The sequence below is a fragment of the Danio rerio genome, chromosome 2 (assembly GCF_052040795.2).
Source record: "Danio rerio strain M-AB ecotype USA chromosome 2, GRCz13ab, whole genome shotgun sequence".
Taxonomy (NCBI): Eukaryota; Metazoa; Chordata; class Actinopteri; order Cypriniformes; family Danionidae; genus Danio; species Danio rerio.
In genome coordinates, this window is record NC_141022.1 from 11,549,843 (window position 1) to 11,570,384 (window position 20,542).

General features: G+C 37.2%; 1 protein-coding gene and 1 long non-coding RNA gene across 7 annotated transcripts in view; both read left to right on the plus strand.

The window, feature by feature from the left end:
• glmna (glomulin, FKBP associated protein a) overlaps positions 1-15,951 on the plus strand; it is a 35,954-nt gene extending 20,003 nt beyond the window's left edge. For 4 of the 6 annotated variants that reach the window (XM_087239304.1, XM_087239305.1, XM_087239303.1 and 1 more), the window contains exons 15-19: positions 1,643-1,752; positions 1,843-1,906; positions 6,691-6,826; positions 7,757-7,833; positions 15,209-15,949. In XM_087239304.1, the coding sequence (XP_087095430.1) occupies positions 1,643-1,752; positions 1,843-1,906; positions 6,691-6,826; positions 7,757-7,833; positions 15,209-15,304 (483 nt within the window). In that variant the 3' untranslated portion in view covers positions 15,305-15,949. 6 annotated transcript variants of the gene reach the window in all.
• Positions 11,011-12,922, plus strand: LOC147846219 (uncharacterized). The gene is made up of 3 exons (XR_015478272.1): positions 11,011-12,498; positions 12,640-12,689; positions 12,862-12,922. It is a non-coding gene; the product is annotated as an uncharacterized LOC147846219 (long non-coding RNA).
• Positions 15,952-20,542: the final 4,591 nt, after the last annotated feature.

Sequence of the window (20,542 nt, forward strand, 5' to 3'; positions counted from 1 at the left end):
ACCACAATGAAAATGTTTTGGGGGACCTCAAAAAGTTTGTTGATTGTTTATTAGAATTTATGGAGATGCAAATAGTAAACAATAATTCATCAATCTCTGACTAAACATGTGCATGAAAATACTCACATCACATCACATGCAAATACAGAAATGCACTGCAAGTACCACAGACAACAATGAAAATGTGTCGGGGGACCCCAAGCATTTTACAGATTGTTTATTAGATTTTATGGCAATCCATTCACACTGCAGAATCATCCCAATTGATCTAACATTATAAGTTCTTTCCAAATATAGAAATATGAAGTCGAAATTGTATTCATATTGCTACATATCCCTTCACGTGATTATCCATTTGCAAAAAAAACTATTTACAGACGTAAGGGTAAGTGGACATAATATTTATAAACAGGCATGAAACTGAAGGTTTTATAACAGAAACGCATTAGATTAAATAGAGGTTATACTTAATTCATTTGGACCAAAGGCTAACAAATATATTTTTGATTATTCATGTCATTGTTTTCATAATAAATATACTTTTAACAATGTTAAACTTGTTGTTTAAAAAAATTATAATCATAATATTGAACAAAGTTGAAAAAAAGGGCGTTTATACAACTAGATCTTTCTTTTTTGACACATTAAAATGTGGTTAAGAAATAACAACATTAAAAAAACATTTCTAACTCCATTGGCCCAACCAGGCCATTGCAAAAAATTCTTAGTGTTTAGCCCTGTATAAGTCTAAAATTTCATTCTTCATGGTCCTAAAAGGGTCTTAAAAATTCCTAAATTAGACTTGATGAAACCTGCAGAACCCCTGCAACAAAAATGTCTAAAAATAAATTCATTCAATTATATATATTCATTCATTCATTTTCTTTTCGGCTTAGTCCTTTAATTACTCTAGGGTCGCCACAGCGGGATGAACCACCAACTTATCCAGCTTATGCTTTACACAGTGGATGCCCTTCCAGCTGCAACCCATCTCTAGGAACCATTCATACACACTCATTCACACTCATACACTACAGAAACCCACGCAAACAAAAGGAGGACATGCAAACTCCTCATAGAAACGCTAACTGACCCAGCCGAGGCTCGAATCAGAGACCTTCTTGCTGTAAAGGCTACAGCACTACCGTCTGCGTCGCACTGCGTCGCCAAAAATAAATTATGCTTCTTAAAATATTTATATTTTTTATCAACATCATCATATGAAGCAGTTAAATCTATTAAATTTCAAATATAAAAACGTGAAAGCAATGTAAATAACCTTTACTTAATTAAATACAATTTGAATAAGTGTACATACATTTTTGAAACATTCATATTTCATGCGCTCAGATCATTAAAATATAGGCACATGAGTAAATAATGCCTTTTTATTTTGTTTGGCTAAACTATCCCCTAATCCAGGGATGGGCAAACTTGATCCTCGAGGGCCGGTGTCCCTGCAGAGTTTTGTTCCAACACTAGTCAAACACATCTGAACAAACTAATCAGTGTCTTCAAGATCACTAGAAATCTATAAGCAGGTGTGTGTGATTAGAGCTGGAGCTAAACTGTGCAGGACACCAGCCCTCCAGGACCGAGATTGCCCACCCCTGCTCTAATCAGTCGTTTTTGCTGTTTTCAGCCTGGTAACAGTAATGATTGGTTTCTGGGAAAACATCTGTTGCCTCTGCTGCGGTTAGTGCTGTGTCTGCCTCAAGGACCTGAAACAGACCTGCTGCAAAACTTAGACAGGTGAACTCTGTTCAGCAAACTTGGGCATTACATCTTGCTGCTTCAGCTGCTTTCATTTGACTTGACTAAACCGCTGTCTGTATTAAATAGGATCATGGAATCATTGAATCTCCTGCGATACATGCTCATCCGGGATAAAGAGTGGGACAATGAGGTAAAACATTTTTTAACAGATTTTTTTTATATATGCTTTACTTATATTTATAATTTATGTATGCTTGCTTTATGTATACTTGTACATGTTGTTGTATTTGAGTGTCATATGGGATTAAAAAAAAATTATATTCCAATAGATTTTGTTTTTAGTAAAATAATAAATAAATACACACAGTTAGGTCCATAAATATTTGGACATAGACACAATTCTAACATGTCTGGTTCTATACACCAAGACAATGGATTTGAAATGAAGCAAACAAAATGTACTTTAACTGCAGACTGTCAGCTTTAATATAAGGGTGCTTACATTTAAATCTGGTGAACACTGTAGGTACTACAACAGTTTGCATATGTGCCTCCCACTTGTTAAGGGTCCAAAAAAAATTGGGACAGAATAAAAATCAAACTTTCACTTTTTAATACTTGGTTGCAAATCCTTTGCAGTCAATTAAAACCTGAAGTCTGGAACGCATAGACATCAGCAGACTCTGGGTTTCATTCCTTGTGATGCTCTGCCAGGCCTCTACTGCAACTGTCTTCAGTTCTTCCTTGTTATTGGGGCATTTTCCCTTCAGTTTTGTCTTTAGCAAGTGAAATGCAAACTCAATCAGATTCAGGTCAGGTGATTGACTTGACCAATGCATAACATTCCACTTCTTTCCCTTCAAAAACTCTGTGGTTGCTTTTTCAGTATGCTTTGGGTCATTCTCCATCTGCACTGTGAAGCACTTTCCAATGAGTTCTGAAGCATTTGGCTTAATAGGAGCAGAAGATATTGCCTGAATCTCTTCAGAATTCATCCTGCTGCTTTTGTCAGCAGTCACATCTTCAATAAATACAAGAGAACCAGTTCCATTGACAGCCATGCATGCTCACGCCATGTCATTACTACCGCCAAACCTCACTGCTTGGGATCATGAGCTGTTCCTTTCCTTCATACTCTTCTCTTCCCATCTGGTGCAAGTTGATCTTGTTCTCATCTGTCCATAAGATGTTGTTCCAGCAATGTGAAGGCATTCTCACCTTCCTGTTTTTGAGGCTCACCAATGGTTTACATCTTGCGGTTACCCCTCTGTATTCACTCTATTGTGATCTTCTCTTGACTGTTGACTTTGATGTACACTTACCTCCTGGAGAGTATTGATTTCTTTGGTCATCTACCACAGTTGTTTTCCGTGGTCTTCTGAGTCTTTTGGTGTTGCTGAGCTCTCTGGTGTGTTCTTCCTGTTTAAGAATGTTCCAAACAGTTGTTTTGGCCGCGCCTAATGTTTTTTACTGTCTCTCTGATAGGTTTGTTTCGTTTTTTCAGTCTAATGATGGATTGCTTGACTGATAGTGACAGCTCTTTAAAATCTCATCTTGAGTGTTGACAGTAACAGATTCCAAATGCAAAAAGCACACTTGAAATTAACTCTGGGCCTTTTATCTGCTGATTGTAATTGGGATAATGAGGGAATAACACACACCTGTTCATGGGACAGCTTATAAGACAGTTGTCTAATTACTTTTGGACCCTTAACAAGTGAGAGGCACATATGCAAGCTGTTGTAATTCCTACATCTTTCACCTTATTTGGATGTAAACACCCTTAAATTAAAGCTGATAGTCTGCAGTTAAAGCACATCTTGTTTTATTTCAAATCCATTGTGTTGGTGTATAGAGCCAAAAATGTTGGAATTGTTTGATCTCCAAATATTTATGGACCAGACCGTAGATTATGCTATTATAGATTATATCTGAAAATATAAAATGTATATTTAAAAATAACTTGATAGGATATGAAATGTTACATTTTAACACAGAGTTATTGTTTTAATTTAATGGAGATATTATTATTATTATTATTATACTATATAAAAACTATAATTGTTTATTCATTGATTTTATTTAGCTTTCATGTAATTTAATTTGAGCATGCTTTGTGTATTTGCCATTTTACTTTTGTTTTTTTTCTTTGCTGCTTTTAATAATTTAATTTTACTTTAGTTATTTAATTCATAAGTTCAAAGGTGCAGTTGGTGATCTGCCAAAATGCTAACCGCTTAGCATATTATCTTTGGATAGCAGGGAGGAACTGTGATTCAAAGCCCCCCCACCCCCCCCCCAACCCCCCCCCCCCCCCCCCGCCATGAATTTGTGAACGCACACTGCATCACAACAGCAGACAACCCACTAGTTCATGTCATTCGCCAGTTAGTTAGTGTTTGGCCGGCGGCGTGCAGGAATTACATGTATTACTAAGCCACACTTACATGCTATTTCAGAGAGAATATTCAGAGTAGCTTGGTTAACAGTATAGGAAGGCTGTCATTGTTCAAAAATGAACCAATGTGAATATAAAAGCAACTTCAGCTCAATAAAGCAGGTTAGGCGGAATAGCGCTATTTACTGATGTTTTGTTGTTAAACTAAATATAAATCGACATCACTGCTGTCTAAGGTCCCTTATAAAACTGAAAATAGTCACATCAATCTTTTGCCGGGAGATTTCAGTGGCTGAACAACACGTCTGTGCATATAAGCCAATCATAACACAAGACAATCTAAAATAAGCTTAGCCTGACTAAAATAGTTTTAAAACAGAACATTACCTGTCTAACAGTAATACTTTAGCTATGGTGTCGTCCTTCCTCCAGTGTGCAAAAGTAACTTCAATATTGATCAGGATTTTCAAAAGTTTCAATTCAGCATGTGATTTCACATTGTCTGTGATTGTGTCGTGAACGCATGGCGCTCATGCAGGCGGGCACGTGTGAATGGCGGATCTGCCTGAACAGAGGCACAGAAGTCCGAATCTACATTTGCTGACAGACAGTTTGAGCTACTTATCGGAATTATAGGAGATGTCGGCCTGACATTTTTTAATTGGATGAACATTTTTTAGTTTTATGCCTCACCCAGAATTTGAAAAAACATATAAATACATTTAAATCAGTGGATCTCAAACTTTTTTCATCAAGTACCACCATAATAAGCAGTACTGAAATACAGTAGCGTAGTAGGCCTGATGAAGCAGCTAAAGCACTGCACAGTTCAAAAACGATGCAGATTAATTGCTATTATTAAAAATATTTATATTTGTCAGCCACTTTAACATTATAAATAGTTTGTACATTAGTACTGTGCTGTGCTTATACAGTTGAAGTTAAAATTATTAGCCCCCCTTTGAATTTTTGTTACTTTTTTTAATATTTTCCATATTATATTTAACAGAGCAAGGACATTTTCACAGCATGTCTGATAATGTTTTTTCTTCTGGAGAAAGTCTTATTTGTTTAATTTCGGCTAAAATAAAAGCAGTTATTAATTTTTTAAACACCATTTTAAGGACAAAATTATTAGCCCCTTTAAGATACCTTTTTTTCAATAGTCTACAGAACAAACCATCATTATACAATAACTTGCCTAATTATCATAACCTGCCTAGTGTAGCGAGGCAGAGGGAAAACACAAACACAGTTGAGTAAGGTTACAAACAATGCCCCGGAGGTTGCTTTATTTACAAGTGAAATAGTGCGTCAATGAGTGCTCTTCTTAGGGTGCGTGCTCAAGTGCTCCGGGGAGATGGTGAAGGCTGGTGAGAGTTCTGGTGTTGGATCGGTCACGAGCTGGATTCGGCTGTGGGAGAGACAGAGAGAGACAAGCGGTAGCGCAGGGAGTCATGTGGAAATGAAGCTTGCTCTCCTCCTGTGTGGGGCTGGCTCTTATCTCTCCCTGGCTGATGAGGTCCAGCTGTGAGCGATCCGGTGCTGATGAGTTTCCAGCTGGGGTGAATTTGTGACCAGGGCAACGTGGCATCAGCAGACTCGCTACACTAGTAAACCTAATTAACCTAGTTAAGCCTTTAAATGTTACTTTAAGCTGCATAGAAGTGTCTTAAAAAATATCTAGTAAAAGATTATTTACTGTCATCATGGCAAAGATTAAATAAATCAGTTATTAGAGATGATTTATTAAAACTATTATGTTTAGAAATGTGTTGAAGAAATCTACACTCTATTGAACAGAATTTGGTGAAAAAATAAACAGAGGAGCTAATAAATCAGGGGGGCTAAAAATTCTGACTTCAACTGTGTGTAAAAACAAAAAAATAAAAAATAGAAATAGAAGAATAGTCAGTGTTTAAATTAAAATGTGCTTTTAAAAGTAAAAAAAAAAAAAAAAGGTTACTGTTCTTAAAAAAAAAAAAATCCTGTACTTAAATGTGAAATATTAACATATAGTAGCCAATTTATCAACACCTGGAAATGTTGCCTGGACCTCAGAAATATAGGCTATATGCCATCATATTTATATATAAATCATTTTTGATAAATTTTGAAATATATATAGCATGTACATATAACATATTTGATTCCTCCGCGTACCACCAGAAGGAGGCCATTGTACCACTAGTGGTACACGCACAGTTTGAGAACCACTGATTTAGATCATTCACTTTAATCATTACTATTAAACTGTGAAGAGACCAGCACAACAAAAAATGTTTCTGAAGACAATCACCTACTGCACCTGTAAGTGAATGAAAATGATCTTTTGAAATGTTGTAAATGTAAGTTGTTTTTTTTTCTAATATATTGTCAATTTGTTTACATTTCACTTTTTACAGTTGTTGGTATTAACACTATGCATTATTGATTTAAAATATTTACTACTATTTTCTGTAAATAAAAAGGATTAAAATCAAGCTGCTTTGCCTTTATGGCAGTGACACGAATATCTTCAACCGTTATACATAGCAATCTCACACATCAGATTGTATGCATTCTCATCTGTTTAGACAGGAATCTGGACGGAGCTTTATAAGATAGAGGACAACTACCTGAAGCCCATGCGGACTGGTCTGAACATGTCCAAAGCACATTATGAAGCAGAACTGAGGAGCACAAAAGAGAACAGGAAGATAGGTTTGAAAGGTACACCACACTTTAATTCCTCATCCAAACCACTAAGGGCGTACTCACACTATGTACAGTTGCCTTGAACCGGGCCAAAGCATGCTTGTCCCTCTCCCGTCTCCCCCGACGGCCCGCACTCGTATTACATTTGGGCCTGGGCAAGATTACATCATCGAAGCTGCGCTGTTCGGTAAGCGCTTTCACTCAGCACAGTGGACATTTCTTTTATATCATTTTAGTCGTTTGTTATGCGGTGACACAGTCAGATATTTTGCCAAACAGATCAGCCACTTTTGACGCTCATAAACAATCATAAAGCCCTCGTGCTGCAGGAATTAGGAGTTTGCTGAGGGCGCAGTTGGTGCAGTGAGGGGTTTGTGTCTTAAATAAAGTATGACAGTTTGTGTTCATTGAACAGTAAGATTGATTACTAAATCCATATAGAACATGCCCTTAAAAGTCACGTCTTGCTTTCAGTTTCGGGCTAAGGTGCATTTTGCACTCACACTCAATGCCCAAGTGAACCACGCTATGGCACACCTCTTCCAACTGGGTCAGGGCCGGCCAAGTGAACCGTGCCTGAGCCCGATTCAGCTCACTCACACTTCTCAAACGATCCGGGAAACGGGCCTGGGCACGGTTCGGATAGCATAGTGTGAGTACGCCCTAAGTTGTAGTATTAGCATATACAAGTCATCAGTGTGATTTGACAAGTGTACTAAAGTCCTACTGAAGTATAAACATACTTTTAATTAGTATATTTATAGTGTAAAACCATCAAACTTTTATTTAAAACAAAAAATAACAATGTACTAAAAATGTATTTGCGGGTATTTAAGTGATTTTTAATTGCATTTAATTATATATTTTTTTCACCTGGGTATACAAGCCGTCGGTGTGATTTGAATGTTCTGAAATCAGCCGCTAATCCCCATTTGTGTTCAACAGAGGCGAAAGCATCAGTCTGCTCAGTGACTGTTGGAAATGAGAAACTGCCCAACATGACACCAGAAACACAGATTCAGGTACATTATCTTGTGTATCACTTCATGTGTGCTCCGATTCACTGGACACAGTTAACCCTCAAACTCTATTTCCTGTTCACTAATCGTGTATTTGAGGTCTTACGACCCCAACAACTTAAAGTGTAATTGTGAAAAAACATGCAGTGCTGGGGAAAGTTACTTTTGAAAGTAATGCATTACAATATTGAGTTACTCCCCCGAAAAGTAACTTACAGTATTACTTAGTTACTTTTTATGTAAAGTAATACACTATATTACTTATGAGTTACTTTTGTGTTACTTTTACTTACCTAGCTGAGGTTTATTCTCTTTCAGAACTTTCAGGTGGTTTTTCACCTTTTTTACCGAGAAGCTCTGCATTTAACATCCACCTATAGAACCTACATTTTCATTTTCCTTAAAAATATAGGATAAAATTATATTTGATAATAAAATATAATTAATAATTAATATATAAAAATTATTTCTAAGCCCAGAGCTATACATGCAGAATATACTGATTAATAAAAACATGTCAAGTGTTTGCTAGTTTTGTAAGTTTTCTGTTATTAATTAATTGTAAATTCATTGTCCATTGAGCTAGACTTGTCAAGGGGGTGGGGGTTGGGGGGGGGCGGGGGTTGTGAGTTTGAAAAAATAATGTGATTTTTTACTTGACTTTTATTTATTATAACACTGTTATAAACTTTTTTTTCAATAGGTTAAAGTTATTTTGGACAGGCTGTTAAAATAATCGAAATCCACTATTTCTCTTACTCTTATGCTATTAAGGAGCCATGTGCACCCACTGAAAAAAGGTGCTCTCTCTCTCTCTCTCTCTCTCTCTCTAAAGTTGCTTTATGGCATGACATTTACAGTATCGTCAAAGCATTTTAGATATGTATAAAGTATGTAATATATTAACATCAATAAATTAATAAAATATACAGCAAATGAGAAATAAATAACAGAAAAAGGAATAAAATAGACATTATTGCTAAAAAATAAAATTATAATAATTAATAGAAAAAAGTGTACATTATTTAAATAAAGCAGATTAGTTGATTAGCCATTTGTAATAGTGTACAGATATTTTGCAGCCATTACGGGTGTCATTTTGTTCTCTCCGAGTATAAAGTTTATCGGAGTCGTTTATTAAATGATTAATCATTTAATGTTTTTCTCGCGGTTGTGCGCGCACAGTCAGCTGCGAAACGGTAATGCAAAAACGCATACAAATAACGGCAACTTTAGAAAGCAAAAGTAAAACCTGAATCCTGGACATTTTAGGAGATTCAGAAACCATGGTCAGATGCATTTTGGCGGAAAAGGAGCGTCTCTATGGGTCTGCAGAGCACGTTAGTTCCTTTGTGAGTGACAGATCGCGCACACACAGAACCAGCAGTAGGAAACATGCAGAGCAAGAGAAGATTTTCCACTGGTTAATCAATCGTGAATGTTTAGTTTTCTTGGACGGATACAAAAAAAGTGTAAAAGGTGGATAATTACAGTATTATTCATTTGTCACTACCAAATATACCTGGGCAGCCCTGTGTGGGAAGCACTGGTGTGATGACAGGGTATAGATCTGGTCTTTCTCTCTGAGATGGCTGTCAAACTGACGCTGATTCAGGCTTCTGGATCGCATGACATTAACAGTTTACTATTGCGCCATCCAGTGGACACAATTGGAACAGCAGTATATTTTATTGAAAAATATCAACACAGAATCATCTCGCGGGCCGCATTAAATTAGTTTGCGAGCCTGATCCAGCCCGCGGGCTGTACATTTGACACCCCTGCAATAAAGCCTAAAGCTGCCTGTCCACTGCACACAACATTTGGACATGGCTATAAGAATTCGCCCTCTAGTGGCTGTCACACTGAATTTATTAGTTTTGTTGTGCACGGTGGGAGAGAAGCTGATTCTCACAGTGTCCGAAATAAAGGAATGCAAAAGCAAGAGCCTTTATTCTCTGTGCATTCACCATATTTGAATGAATGAGTACTAGAAACTCATAGACCACTAAACATTTTGGAGTTAATGTGGAGACAACATTAAATAAATAATATTTTTTATTGCACATTTATGATCAGAAATGTTTTTTAATATTGACTTTTCTGATTAAAAAATAATGGAGAAACTCATTATAGTAAAGTATAGTATTTCTCATCTCAGGCGTGCATACTTGCTTGGACAACACTGGAATATATCACATCCGGTCGGCCGGTCGCATACGGTTTAATCGTAGGAGTTCAAATATTTCAACAGTTCCGCAGCTCAAATTGGTTCTGAATTTTCCACATAGGGACATGATCGGAACCCCATGCAGCTCCCGGAACACTCTCCATTGGAAGTGAATGACTTCCGGTCTGTCGCTTGTCGTGTGCAGTGAAAAGGCAGCTTAAAGGTTCACGAAATCCTCGAGTACTATTTTTGAGATTTTAACAGATTTGTGTGTGTTGAGCATCAGTTAGGACAATGTTAGCACCTGTCAGCTTTAATTGTGGGGAAAACTGGGTAATTTTGAGCTTTTGTCAGCTAATTTCAGCTTCCGGGTTTAAAAGGATTTTTGGGGAGGGATCAAAATCGGCATCGTAGCGCAGAACTGCAAGTGCAAAGGTGACGCGTTGGTTTCTCATTATTATTCATAGTGGAGTTTTCTTATCCTATGAGAACAGCCGGCTTATAAATATTCATGAGAGCACGTGCTTTCCGAAGACAAAGCAGACCTGCCAGTGCCAAGCTCACCTCAGCTGTGAAATCCTTTGTTGATGACTGGATGAGACGCGTCTGCGGACACTTGGCACGCATTATTTAGTCGTTCATGAAGGGTTGTATGTGTTTGTTTCCATGATCTACGGTGTTTGTTGCATGTTTTTCCCTGCGATCCTGTCAGGGCCAGTACAGCAAAGTTGTGTGTTCAGCAAGCATTTTTGTCGGGAGAGCAGTACGAGAATTGAAGAATGGTGGGCGTTGTCTTTTATCAGGAGTTCGTTCACATTTACACACATAGCCGTGCTGCTGTGTTCGCCTAAATCCTCCTGATTACCAGCGGGGCTAATGGTTAAAATAGACAGGGCAGAGACCTGCTGCACTGAGTCTGCATTCAGAACCGAGGATTGAGGGAGAAGTCTGCATTTAGTGTTTATATGAACACGATTATCTTTACAATGATATAAATTGTGGTTATGTGTATATAAAATTACAAATGTAGCAGGGTATTAAATTACTGTTTATTTCTTTGCATTTTAATTTTGTAAATTATAAAATCATGGGTCTCCATATGGTTTGTGTCTCATTTTGTGAACCGACTGACAGTTGCTCACTCTCCTCCTTTTCCCCTGCCCTGCTGGCCACGCCCACTCCTGCCCTTTTCTAAAAACATAAAAAATGTTTAATAACTTAATGAACAGTATGACGATAAAAAACATCCTAAAATAAAAAAAATCTTTGAGATTTATACTTTAAATAAATGTCCTTAACAAATCGTCAACTTAGAATTATAAGGTTCTCTCTGACAATTTTGTCAAAATTGAGTTATTGACATATTCTTCAATAAATTGTCATATCTCTTAATGACAACTTATTTACATTATGGGATGTTTTTTATAAGTTGTTTACATTTTAAGACTTAAAAAAAAATGTTACACACATACTGTTTGCTTTATGGAATGTAAAAATTTTAAAGCTTAATATCTTAAAATCATTCAGAATGCAGATAGAACCTTATAATTGCAAGGTGACAAAATGTGTAAATCGTTTCCCAAAAGAAAAAAAATCTTACTATATTACAAAAACATAGTCGCTCCTACAGTAACATTAGACAGTGGCTGCATCTCCTCAACAATAAAAGCAATAACCTTTGTTAATTTTTTTAGTGGAATAATCGTTTTTCCTGGAGAACTTGAACTGATGTCAATCATTTGTTGTTTAGATAGAGGTGTGGTAGGGTGCTAGAGTAGAGCTTTACATCCAGTTGTGTTTTTTTTTTGACTTGCACATGATTTACACTTAACAACAATCCACTTCTTTTCTTCGATCCATTGCAAAAATGTAAGTCTCCGGCCAGCTATTGTTTCTGTTTCTTACTGTAGTGATGACGGGCGATTCGTGAATGAATAGTTTGTTTTAACCGCATCTTCTAAGTCGGTGGTTCCCAACCTTTTTTTTTTTTTTTTTTTTTTGCCTGAGACCCCCTTTTTCCCCAGAAATTATTCCCCCCCTCAACATTACTGCTCAAATAAGTTTGTAGTGAGGATGACAAAAAAATTGTTTTCAAAGAGTCGCTATGTTTATTGCTATATCTAGATATGTTAATGCACAAATAATAGCCTAATGTAAAATATAAAAGCAAAGCATCAGTGGGCCATTTATAACTGAAAAACGTTAGCCTTTTGGCCTTTAAAGTGGCCTTAAATTAGTTGCCAATTTTGTAAATGTTTTTTGTCAGTAGCTGTGGCGTCCCTCATTTCATTTGAGAGTGCCAATTCTTTTGCTCAAAAAATGCTCTGGGCTTGTCGCAGTATTGGGGATGAGTCAGAACTTTGGCACAGATAACACACTGTGGATGAGTCAGGGACTCTTTGCTTCAGGAAAATGGAATAAAACCATAGTTCAGGTCACTATATTGGTATTTTCTGCATCTTGTGTTTCCATTATTGCTAGTAATGTTTAGAGCAGGGGTAGGCAAACTCGGTCCTGGAGGGCCGGTGTCCTGCACAGTTTAGTTCCATTTCTAATCAAACACACCTGCTTATAGATTTCTAGAGCTCTGATTAGCATGTTAAGGTGTGTTTGATTAGTGTTGGAGCTAAACTGTGCAGGACATCGGCCCTCTAGGACTGAGTTTGCCCACCCATGGTTTAGAGCAGGGGTGCTCAATCCTGTTCCTGGAAATGTACCTACCAGCAGATTTGAGTTGCTACCCATATCAAACACACCTGCCTGTAATTATTAAGTGGTGTTCAGGTCCTAATTAATTGGCTCAGGTGTGTTTGATATGGGTAGCAACTGAAATCTGCAGCAAGGTAGATCTCCAGGAACAGGATTGAGCACACCTGGTTTAGAGCTTCCTCACCTGGGTCGAGTATGCTTGGGTCAATAGTATAAGCTGCTGAAGGCGAGTCTTTTTTTTTGTGATGGACGAATTACAAATTTGTCAATTTTTTTGGTCAGTCAGGATAAAATAAACTAAGGCAACATGATCGTTCCCCTAATTGTCCACTGCTAAAAATGTTTAAAATATGATACGACCCCCCACAGAGCTCCCTCAGGTCCTTTTGTGGGCTGGAACCCCCCTGTTGGGAACCACTGTTCTTAGGCCCAATCCCAATTCTACCGCTTAGCCCTTCCCCTTAGTCCCAATTCTCTTAAGCTTGAAGGTCAAGGGCTAAGGGGAAGGGGTGAATAGCCCTTCGAACCAAGATTTTTCAGGACCACACTTGAAACCAAGGGGTAGTAGAAGTAAAGAGATCCACAAATTTGTATTTTTTGTCATTATTACACATTTTTACAACAAACAAACAAACATATGTTTGAATATATTCATAACCGTGTTCGTGTTTTACCGTCATGCTTTAAAAAAATCGCTTAATAAAAACCGCTAAATTTCGCAATCTATAATCCATAATAACTCCTGTATAACAGTTCCACAACATTCTGACACTCGATGACACTCGAATACCCTGTCAGAAAAGTCTAGTGACTGGGAATGAGCTTTTTACAGTGTCTGCTATAATTTTAGTGTTGTTTTCGTGTGTTTACATAGATGAATATGGCCACTGTGTAAATACACAGTACAGTTACAATCTTATTGCCACATTATACCATTATAATAACATAATATAAGCCTTCAGTGATCTCCTGAAGATAAATACCAAAAAATAGCACAACTGGAATAATTACAGCAGTCACCATCGTCTGATCTCATATGAAGCATGAAAGCGCAATGACGTGATGACGTGTGCAGGTGCTGTAGTGCTGTCGCAAATTTTAGGGGGAAATTTAGAAGCTCTTCCCCTCAACCTTCGGTTGTAAGGGCCAAGGCCAAGGGGAAGGGGTAAGGGTACAAAATAGATTTGGGATTGGGCCTTAGTAAACTGTTCGAAAAACTTCACCAAATTGAATCGAGTCATCATGAAAGGGTTTGCGTCTTCAGTAAGTACTTAATTACTTACTTTTTAACATACCAGATAACCCCCTCTGACTTGAAATAAACTAATATCCTGAGTTATTCAGTTACTAGAGTGCTCTCTCATTGAGTGTGTGCTTCAACCTGACTAAGGTCATTTTTAATCCGCAATATATTTTGTGAAAGCCTTTTAAGCCTGTTAAGCACAGTAAAAAGTAACTCAGGTTAAATTTTTTTAAAAAGGTAACTCAAATAATATTACATATTATTAAAAGTAATTTGTTACTTGTTACTTTAAAAATATTACATAATGTGTGTTACTTATAATTTGTTACCCACAACACTAAAAATATGTAATTTTTTTTGGTTTAGATTTTCTTTTTTTAGTAATTATATTGTATTGGATTTTTCAAAGACAACCACAAAGAAACACACACACTAGGGGTGTTTGGCTTCAGGTTTTTTTAGGAGTCGACTCCAATTCTCGACTCCTAATTTTGGAGTCGGTGGAATTAAATCCGGAATCGACTCCATCACTTAAAATAGGATTAAACATGCTGTATCATATCGCACTTTACACAATACTACTGGGTCAATTGCAAAACTGTGCAGTTCTCCTCTGGTTAGCAGTAAATTATCTCCTGCCAAAATAAAATAGTTATCAACCTACACTTTTTACAGCATATTTTAATTGCATTGTGGATCCATCTGCGCTGCTTCAGAGGCGTTGATCGCTGCAGAAGTTGGTACTAGTTCAACTTTTCAAGCGCCGACAGAAGCGTCAGCCAATTAGATCGCTGTATGCAAATACACCAGCTAGACAGTGGCCTATTGCTGACTGAATTTTATTGGCTGACGCTGCTATGATGATCGCCTCAGCCCCGACTTCAGACACGCCTTCAGTCAAACGTTGACGCTGAAGCCCCATGTGAATGGGGCGTAAGAACAAAAAAAACATCCCAATTGACCCCAAACAACGTAAAAAAAAAAAAATTATATATATATATATATATATATATATATAATATATATATATTTAAATACAATAGTCTATTTGATACTTGAGAAACGTTTGATACTTGAATACTGTACCGAGAGAACAAAATAATCCGTGGTTGCTCACTTCTTTATATTTTGATGCTCCAACTGATCAATAAACAAATTAGCTAGCACAGCCCTTAATCAAGTTTGGCTTTTGGCTTTTTATAGGAAAAAGTTTGGGCACCCCTGATGTAAACGTACTGACTGTTTGACTTCTGCAGGTTCTGCAGTCAGCCCTCTTCACCTTCGACCTGATAGAGAGCGTTTTGGCAAGAATCGAGGAGATCATCGAGGCTAAAGACAGACCTCAGTCGTGAAGGAAGTGATGTAGGTGCTTGTATAACCCTCTCCAGGGTCTCTCAATTTCAAACTTCACCCATTTCTTTAAGGATCCCTCAGCTAATGGAAACGGATGACAGTTTGGTGATGCCACTTGCTGTAAGGTGGGACATGGATCATGGACTACAACCGATTCGCTTTGTTTTACCGTATCTGTGTCGATCTTAGCTGCAATCACTCTACAGTAGCTTATTATTGTAGTATGTAGTCAGTGACAAAACATGTTATTTGTAACTTCTTTTTAAGATTTTTGACCGCAAAACTAGAATCGTGCAAAATACTTTGTACACATCAAGTTACCAGTGTAGAAACCTTGTGTTGGGTCTCGCATATTAATGTATTTGATAGTACATGTGTTGTTGGATTATTATCATTCGCTAACAGGCTTGAAATCTTCAGCTTTGTGCGTAGGTAAGTCTTATACACACACACACACACACACACACACAAAAAGAAAACACTGTGAACTATGCAACAAAATTGCACAGAGCTGTTTGTGTCTGCATCTTTCTGTCTGTGAAATCACTGCTCTGCTGTGAGGGAAATGTTTCGGCAGTGCTCTTCTCTGATTTTCCTACGTTAAATGATCCCTTTAGGCTTTGAATAAATGCTATTGTTTTCCAGATGCGGTATTTCTCTTCTTGCGTATAGGGTCTAGAGTGTATCATTCACATTTCTGATTTAAAAATCCATACTCAGGGTGTCCGCGGGGTCTTAAAGTATTAAAAATGGATAAACCATTTCAGAGAAATTTAAGGCCCTACAAAGTATTAAAAAATCTTAAATGCTATTTTAAATGGTCTTAAATGTTGTATAATTTTGGATTATACAATTTCTAATTATATGATAAATTTTGCCTGAATTTAATTCATTTTACAGTCAGTCTTAAAATGATCAGATGATATGGCATGCTGTGTGCACTTAATTGTGCTCACAAGCCATTCAAGTTACCTCCATTTCCCAGGTGAGTGAAATTATCTATACCTTCTCTATAATTGTATTTGTTTTATTTAAGATCATTTGTCATTTTCTTTAGAACTTAAATGCAGATAACAGATTAATTAGCTGTATCGAACAGTCATCTGAAGCATTGTCAAAGACAATTACAGCAGTGTTTTTAAAAGACGAAACACTTTATTAGTAAAATATATGTAATGTAATGTGTATTTATATAGCGCGTTTATTGTGTATGGCCATACACCCAAAGAGCTTTACAATCATGAGGGGGGGGGGTCTCTCCACACCACCACCAGTGTGCAGCATCCAATTGGCTGCCACAGGACAACGGCGCCAGTGCGCTCACCACACACCAGCTATTGGTGGAGTGGGGAGACAGTGATCGAGCCAATTCGGTGGAAGGGGATGATTGGGAGGCCATGATCGTAAGGGCCAATAGAGGGACTTTGGCCAGGACACCGGGGTTGCTCTTTCACGAGAAGTGCCATGGGATTTTTAATGACCACAGAGAGTCAGGACCTCGGTTTAACGTCTCATCCGAAAGACTGCGCCCACTGAGAGTGTAGTGTCCCCTTCACTTTTACTGGGGCATTAGGACTCACACAGACCACAGGTTGAGCGCCCCCTGCTGGCCTCACTAACACCACTTCCAACAGCAACCTAGTGTTCCCTAGTGGTCTCCCATCCAGGTGCTGACCAGGCTCAGCCCAGCTTAGCTTCAGTGAGTAACCGGTCTTGGGCTGCAGGGTGACATGGCTGTGGCTACAACCAGTATACAACCAAGCACATGTGGTCAGAACACAAACGAGTCGCAGGTAATGAAGCGTTTAGCAAAATGCTACCAGGCATCTGTAGCTCCACTGATGCTCGCTTCTTTGGCCTTTTAAAAAAAATTTTTTTTATTATGCGAAAATGAGAATATACAATCACAGTATATTAAAAAAGAAATCGAAGAGACAAAAACAGCACATTTTGGAAAAAGAAAAAACAACAGAGAGAAAAAAAAAACAGAAAACAGAAACAAACAGGAGGGGTAAATACATTACACATTAAAGAAAAAGAGTATACAATTTACAAATTTCAGTTGTTTTAAAAGCCTTTTTTGTAAAAGAGTTATAAACTGTTTCAAAGTAATACTGCATTTCAGTAAACAAAATATTTAAAATAATAATAAATTTACATTTATGGATATAAAATTTTGTTAATAAAATAAGAAGATTAAGAAAATATGTTTTCTTTTTATGTAAAGCCCCCGTTCCACAACCAACAAAACCAAACAAAACATTCTCCCACAGCAAGGAAAATTCCCCAGCTTTGGCCTTTTTTGTTAACCTCCGGTCAGTGCAATGACGTAAACGAAATGGCAATGGTTGGCCACGCCTACTTGTAGCTTCATTTGCGCTCTTCAAAAACCTATGTGTGGTCACCTCTACTACGTTCATTTCTTTTACAGTCTATGCTGATGGCTATGGGCCAAGGGTAAATAAAATCAAGTGTATTACATCAAAATTTCCTAATTTATTTCCTAATATTTAAAAACAACTAGAAAACATTGCTTTAAGTTGACTAATGCAGAAAAAATAATATGAATTTATTACGTAAAAATATCAACAATCCTATTAGTAATACCATGGAGTTTAATGCTGAATACACTAAGCTGCACTGCTCCTTTATATTGGGAGTGACAGCATTTTCATTCATTCATTCTCTTGTCGGCTTAGTCCCTTTATTAATCCAGGGTTGCCACAGCGGAATGAACTGCCAACTTATCCAGCACATTTTTACACAGCAGATGCCTTTCCAGCCGCAACCCATCTCTGGGAAACATCCACACACACTTTTTTGCCCATCATTCTCCCTTCTCCGCAAATGAGACGGTGGGCCAAATGAAAGGTTAGCATGGGCCAACTTTGGCTTGCAGACCCTACTTTGGGCATTTCTGCTCTAAATGGAAAAAAAAAAAATCTCGTCAACAACAGCATTCGAAAGATTATATTTAGGTTAAAAATGTTAGCAGTTTTGTGTCACACAACACTGAATGACAACTCGAGGTATCGCGCACCAGATAAAAACTTTCTAGATGCAAATATAATTGAGCTACATGGCTGATTAGATATTTTTGTTAACAGACAGCTAAACAGGTGTACTTTAATAAAGTGGTCAGTAATATAAAATCAGGATGACCTTATAAATATATTAAGATCATTTATGAATAGGTAATTCACTTTTAGGCAAATTATAATTCAATACATTTATAATTACACACAGGGCTTGACATTAACTTTCTTGATCACCAGCCACAGTGGCTAGTAGTTTTCCAACGTTACTAGCCACTCTGCAATTTCTCTAGCCACAATTTTGTTGTTGGGAAAATATTTCTTACATGCATAAATATGACTTTAACAGCATGCTAAAATCCTTGATTTAGATTTTGTGTTTTGTCCACATGCCTCCTCATTTCACTTTTTGTGTGTCGTGTTTGAGCAAACGGGCCATGGTTTCATAGTGTCGTCTTACAATTAGTTTTTATTTCACACGACTTTTCAGAATTTTTAATTAGGGATTAACCAAATTTATCTCTGACCACACCAAACAATAATTATTTCTTAGCCAAAAATTTTAAATGTGCCAAAAACAGTTAAATATAGCCATGTACTATACTTTTTATATAGCAAAACATTTCTTTAAAAAAACAAAAACAAAGAAAAACCATTGACTTTTAAAAATAATTATTGTCATGTATCAAAAATATACACAGTAATCTGTCCTTGCTACAGGTCTCTCAGATCACCAGTTAACTACACATTAATGGAGAGTTAATCTCATATTAAAGTAATGTCATGGTTCAACGCTAAGGGTTTGTTCTACTGGTCCGATCGGGCCAATGGTTTAGATTTTTACTTGCCCGGCCAAAATTTCCACTGGCCCCACCAAAGAAAAAATACAATTTAACAGCTATTTTTTAGCCACATATTTTAAATGTGTCAAAAATAATGCCTATAATTATTGAAATGTTAAAAATTATTTAAATAATACTTTTAAAATGTTAATATATGTATAATGAGCAAAATGATGTGTTAACAAAACAAAAAGAGCAGTATGGAAAATGTGAAGGTATTTTATTTCAGTTCGAAATTATTTAACAAAAAGGTGGCCCCAATTGGGCCAGTAATGATCCTGTCTGCTGTCCCAAGCGTCTCTCACACTGGCCCCGGGCCATCGGGCTGTCTTTATTGTTGAGCCCTGAATGTTGTTGTAAAAAATAATAAATATACCATATAAACAAATATAACCGTAAGCAAAAAGAAAGCAGGTGAAAAACATACTGTGTGATAATGTAAGGATGATCACACGGTTAAGGCCAATTAATAACCTGTTCAAAGCGAAAGCAACCGGTGCTGCTTACAAAAGACACATTTGGAGCTCTTGAAAGCAGCAGGACTGTGGGTGCATTAGCATCACTTTTTGTCTGTTCTATATGAAAGAGAACCGATCACAATTGCGTTCCAGGCACGGTTGCTTCAAGCAAGGAAACAAGAATGTGCGCGCGCTTTAAATAGTATAAATATAAATAGAATAAATATTCTCCTGCTTTCTATAGCTTGCGTGAAAGCAATTATTTTTGTTAGTCGCGCTGTTTCTCCATTCTAAGATAACATTTGCACGCATATTGGGTCATCCTTATAGTAGAACATTGCTTTTAAGAAAAACACAATTTATAAATTATTTTCAACCAGCCAAAGTGTTTAGTGCAGGGGTCTCAAACTCAATTTACCTGGGGGCCGCAGGAGGCAAAGTCTGGGTGAGGCTGGGCCGCATAAGGGATTTCACACAAAAAAAGTCCTCAAATGTCATTATTAACAGTTTTAATTATTTCTTCTGAACATGAAGTGTCCTGAACATTAATGGAACATTGAGTGAAGATTATGAACAGTTCTTCTGAACATGGCATCTTTTGCCTACTTCTTGCTGCCAGAGACTTGACAGCGCTTCTTCTCACAAATCTGAACCACATTCGGCTTTAGAGCGGAAGCAGTTGAGACCCTCAGTATGGCTTGAAGATGATCATCATTAAGTCTAGACCTGTACTTTGACTTATTGAAGTTCAAGGTGGAGAATAACTTCTCACACACTCAAAACTTCCATTCCCTCACCTAAAAAAAGGCGTATATATGTATAAATAAAACACCCCCACCCCACTCCAGTCACATCAGTCTGTGCCAGTCTGTATCTACCTATAATATATATAAGATGCAGGC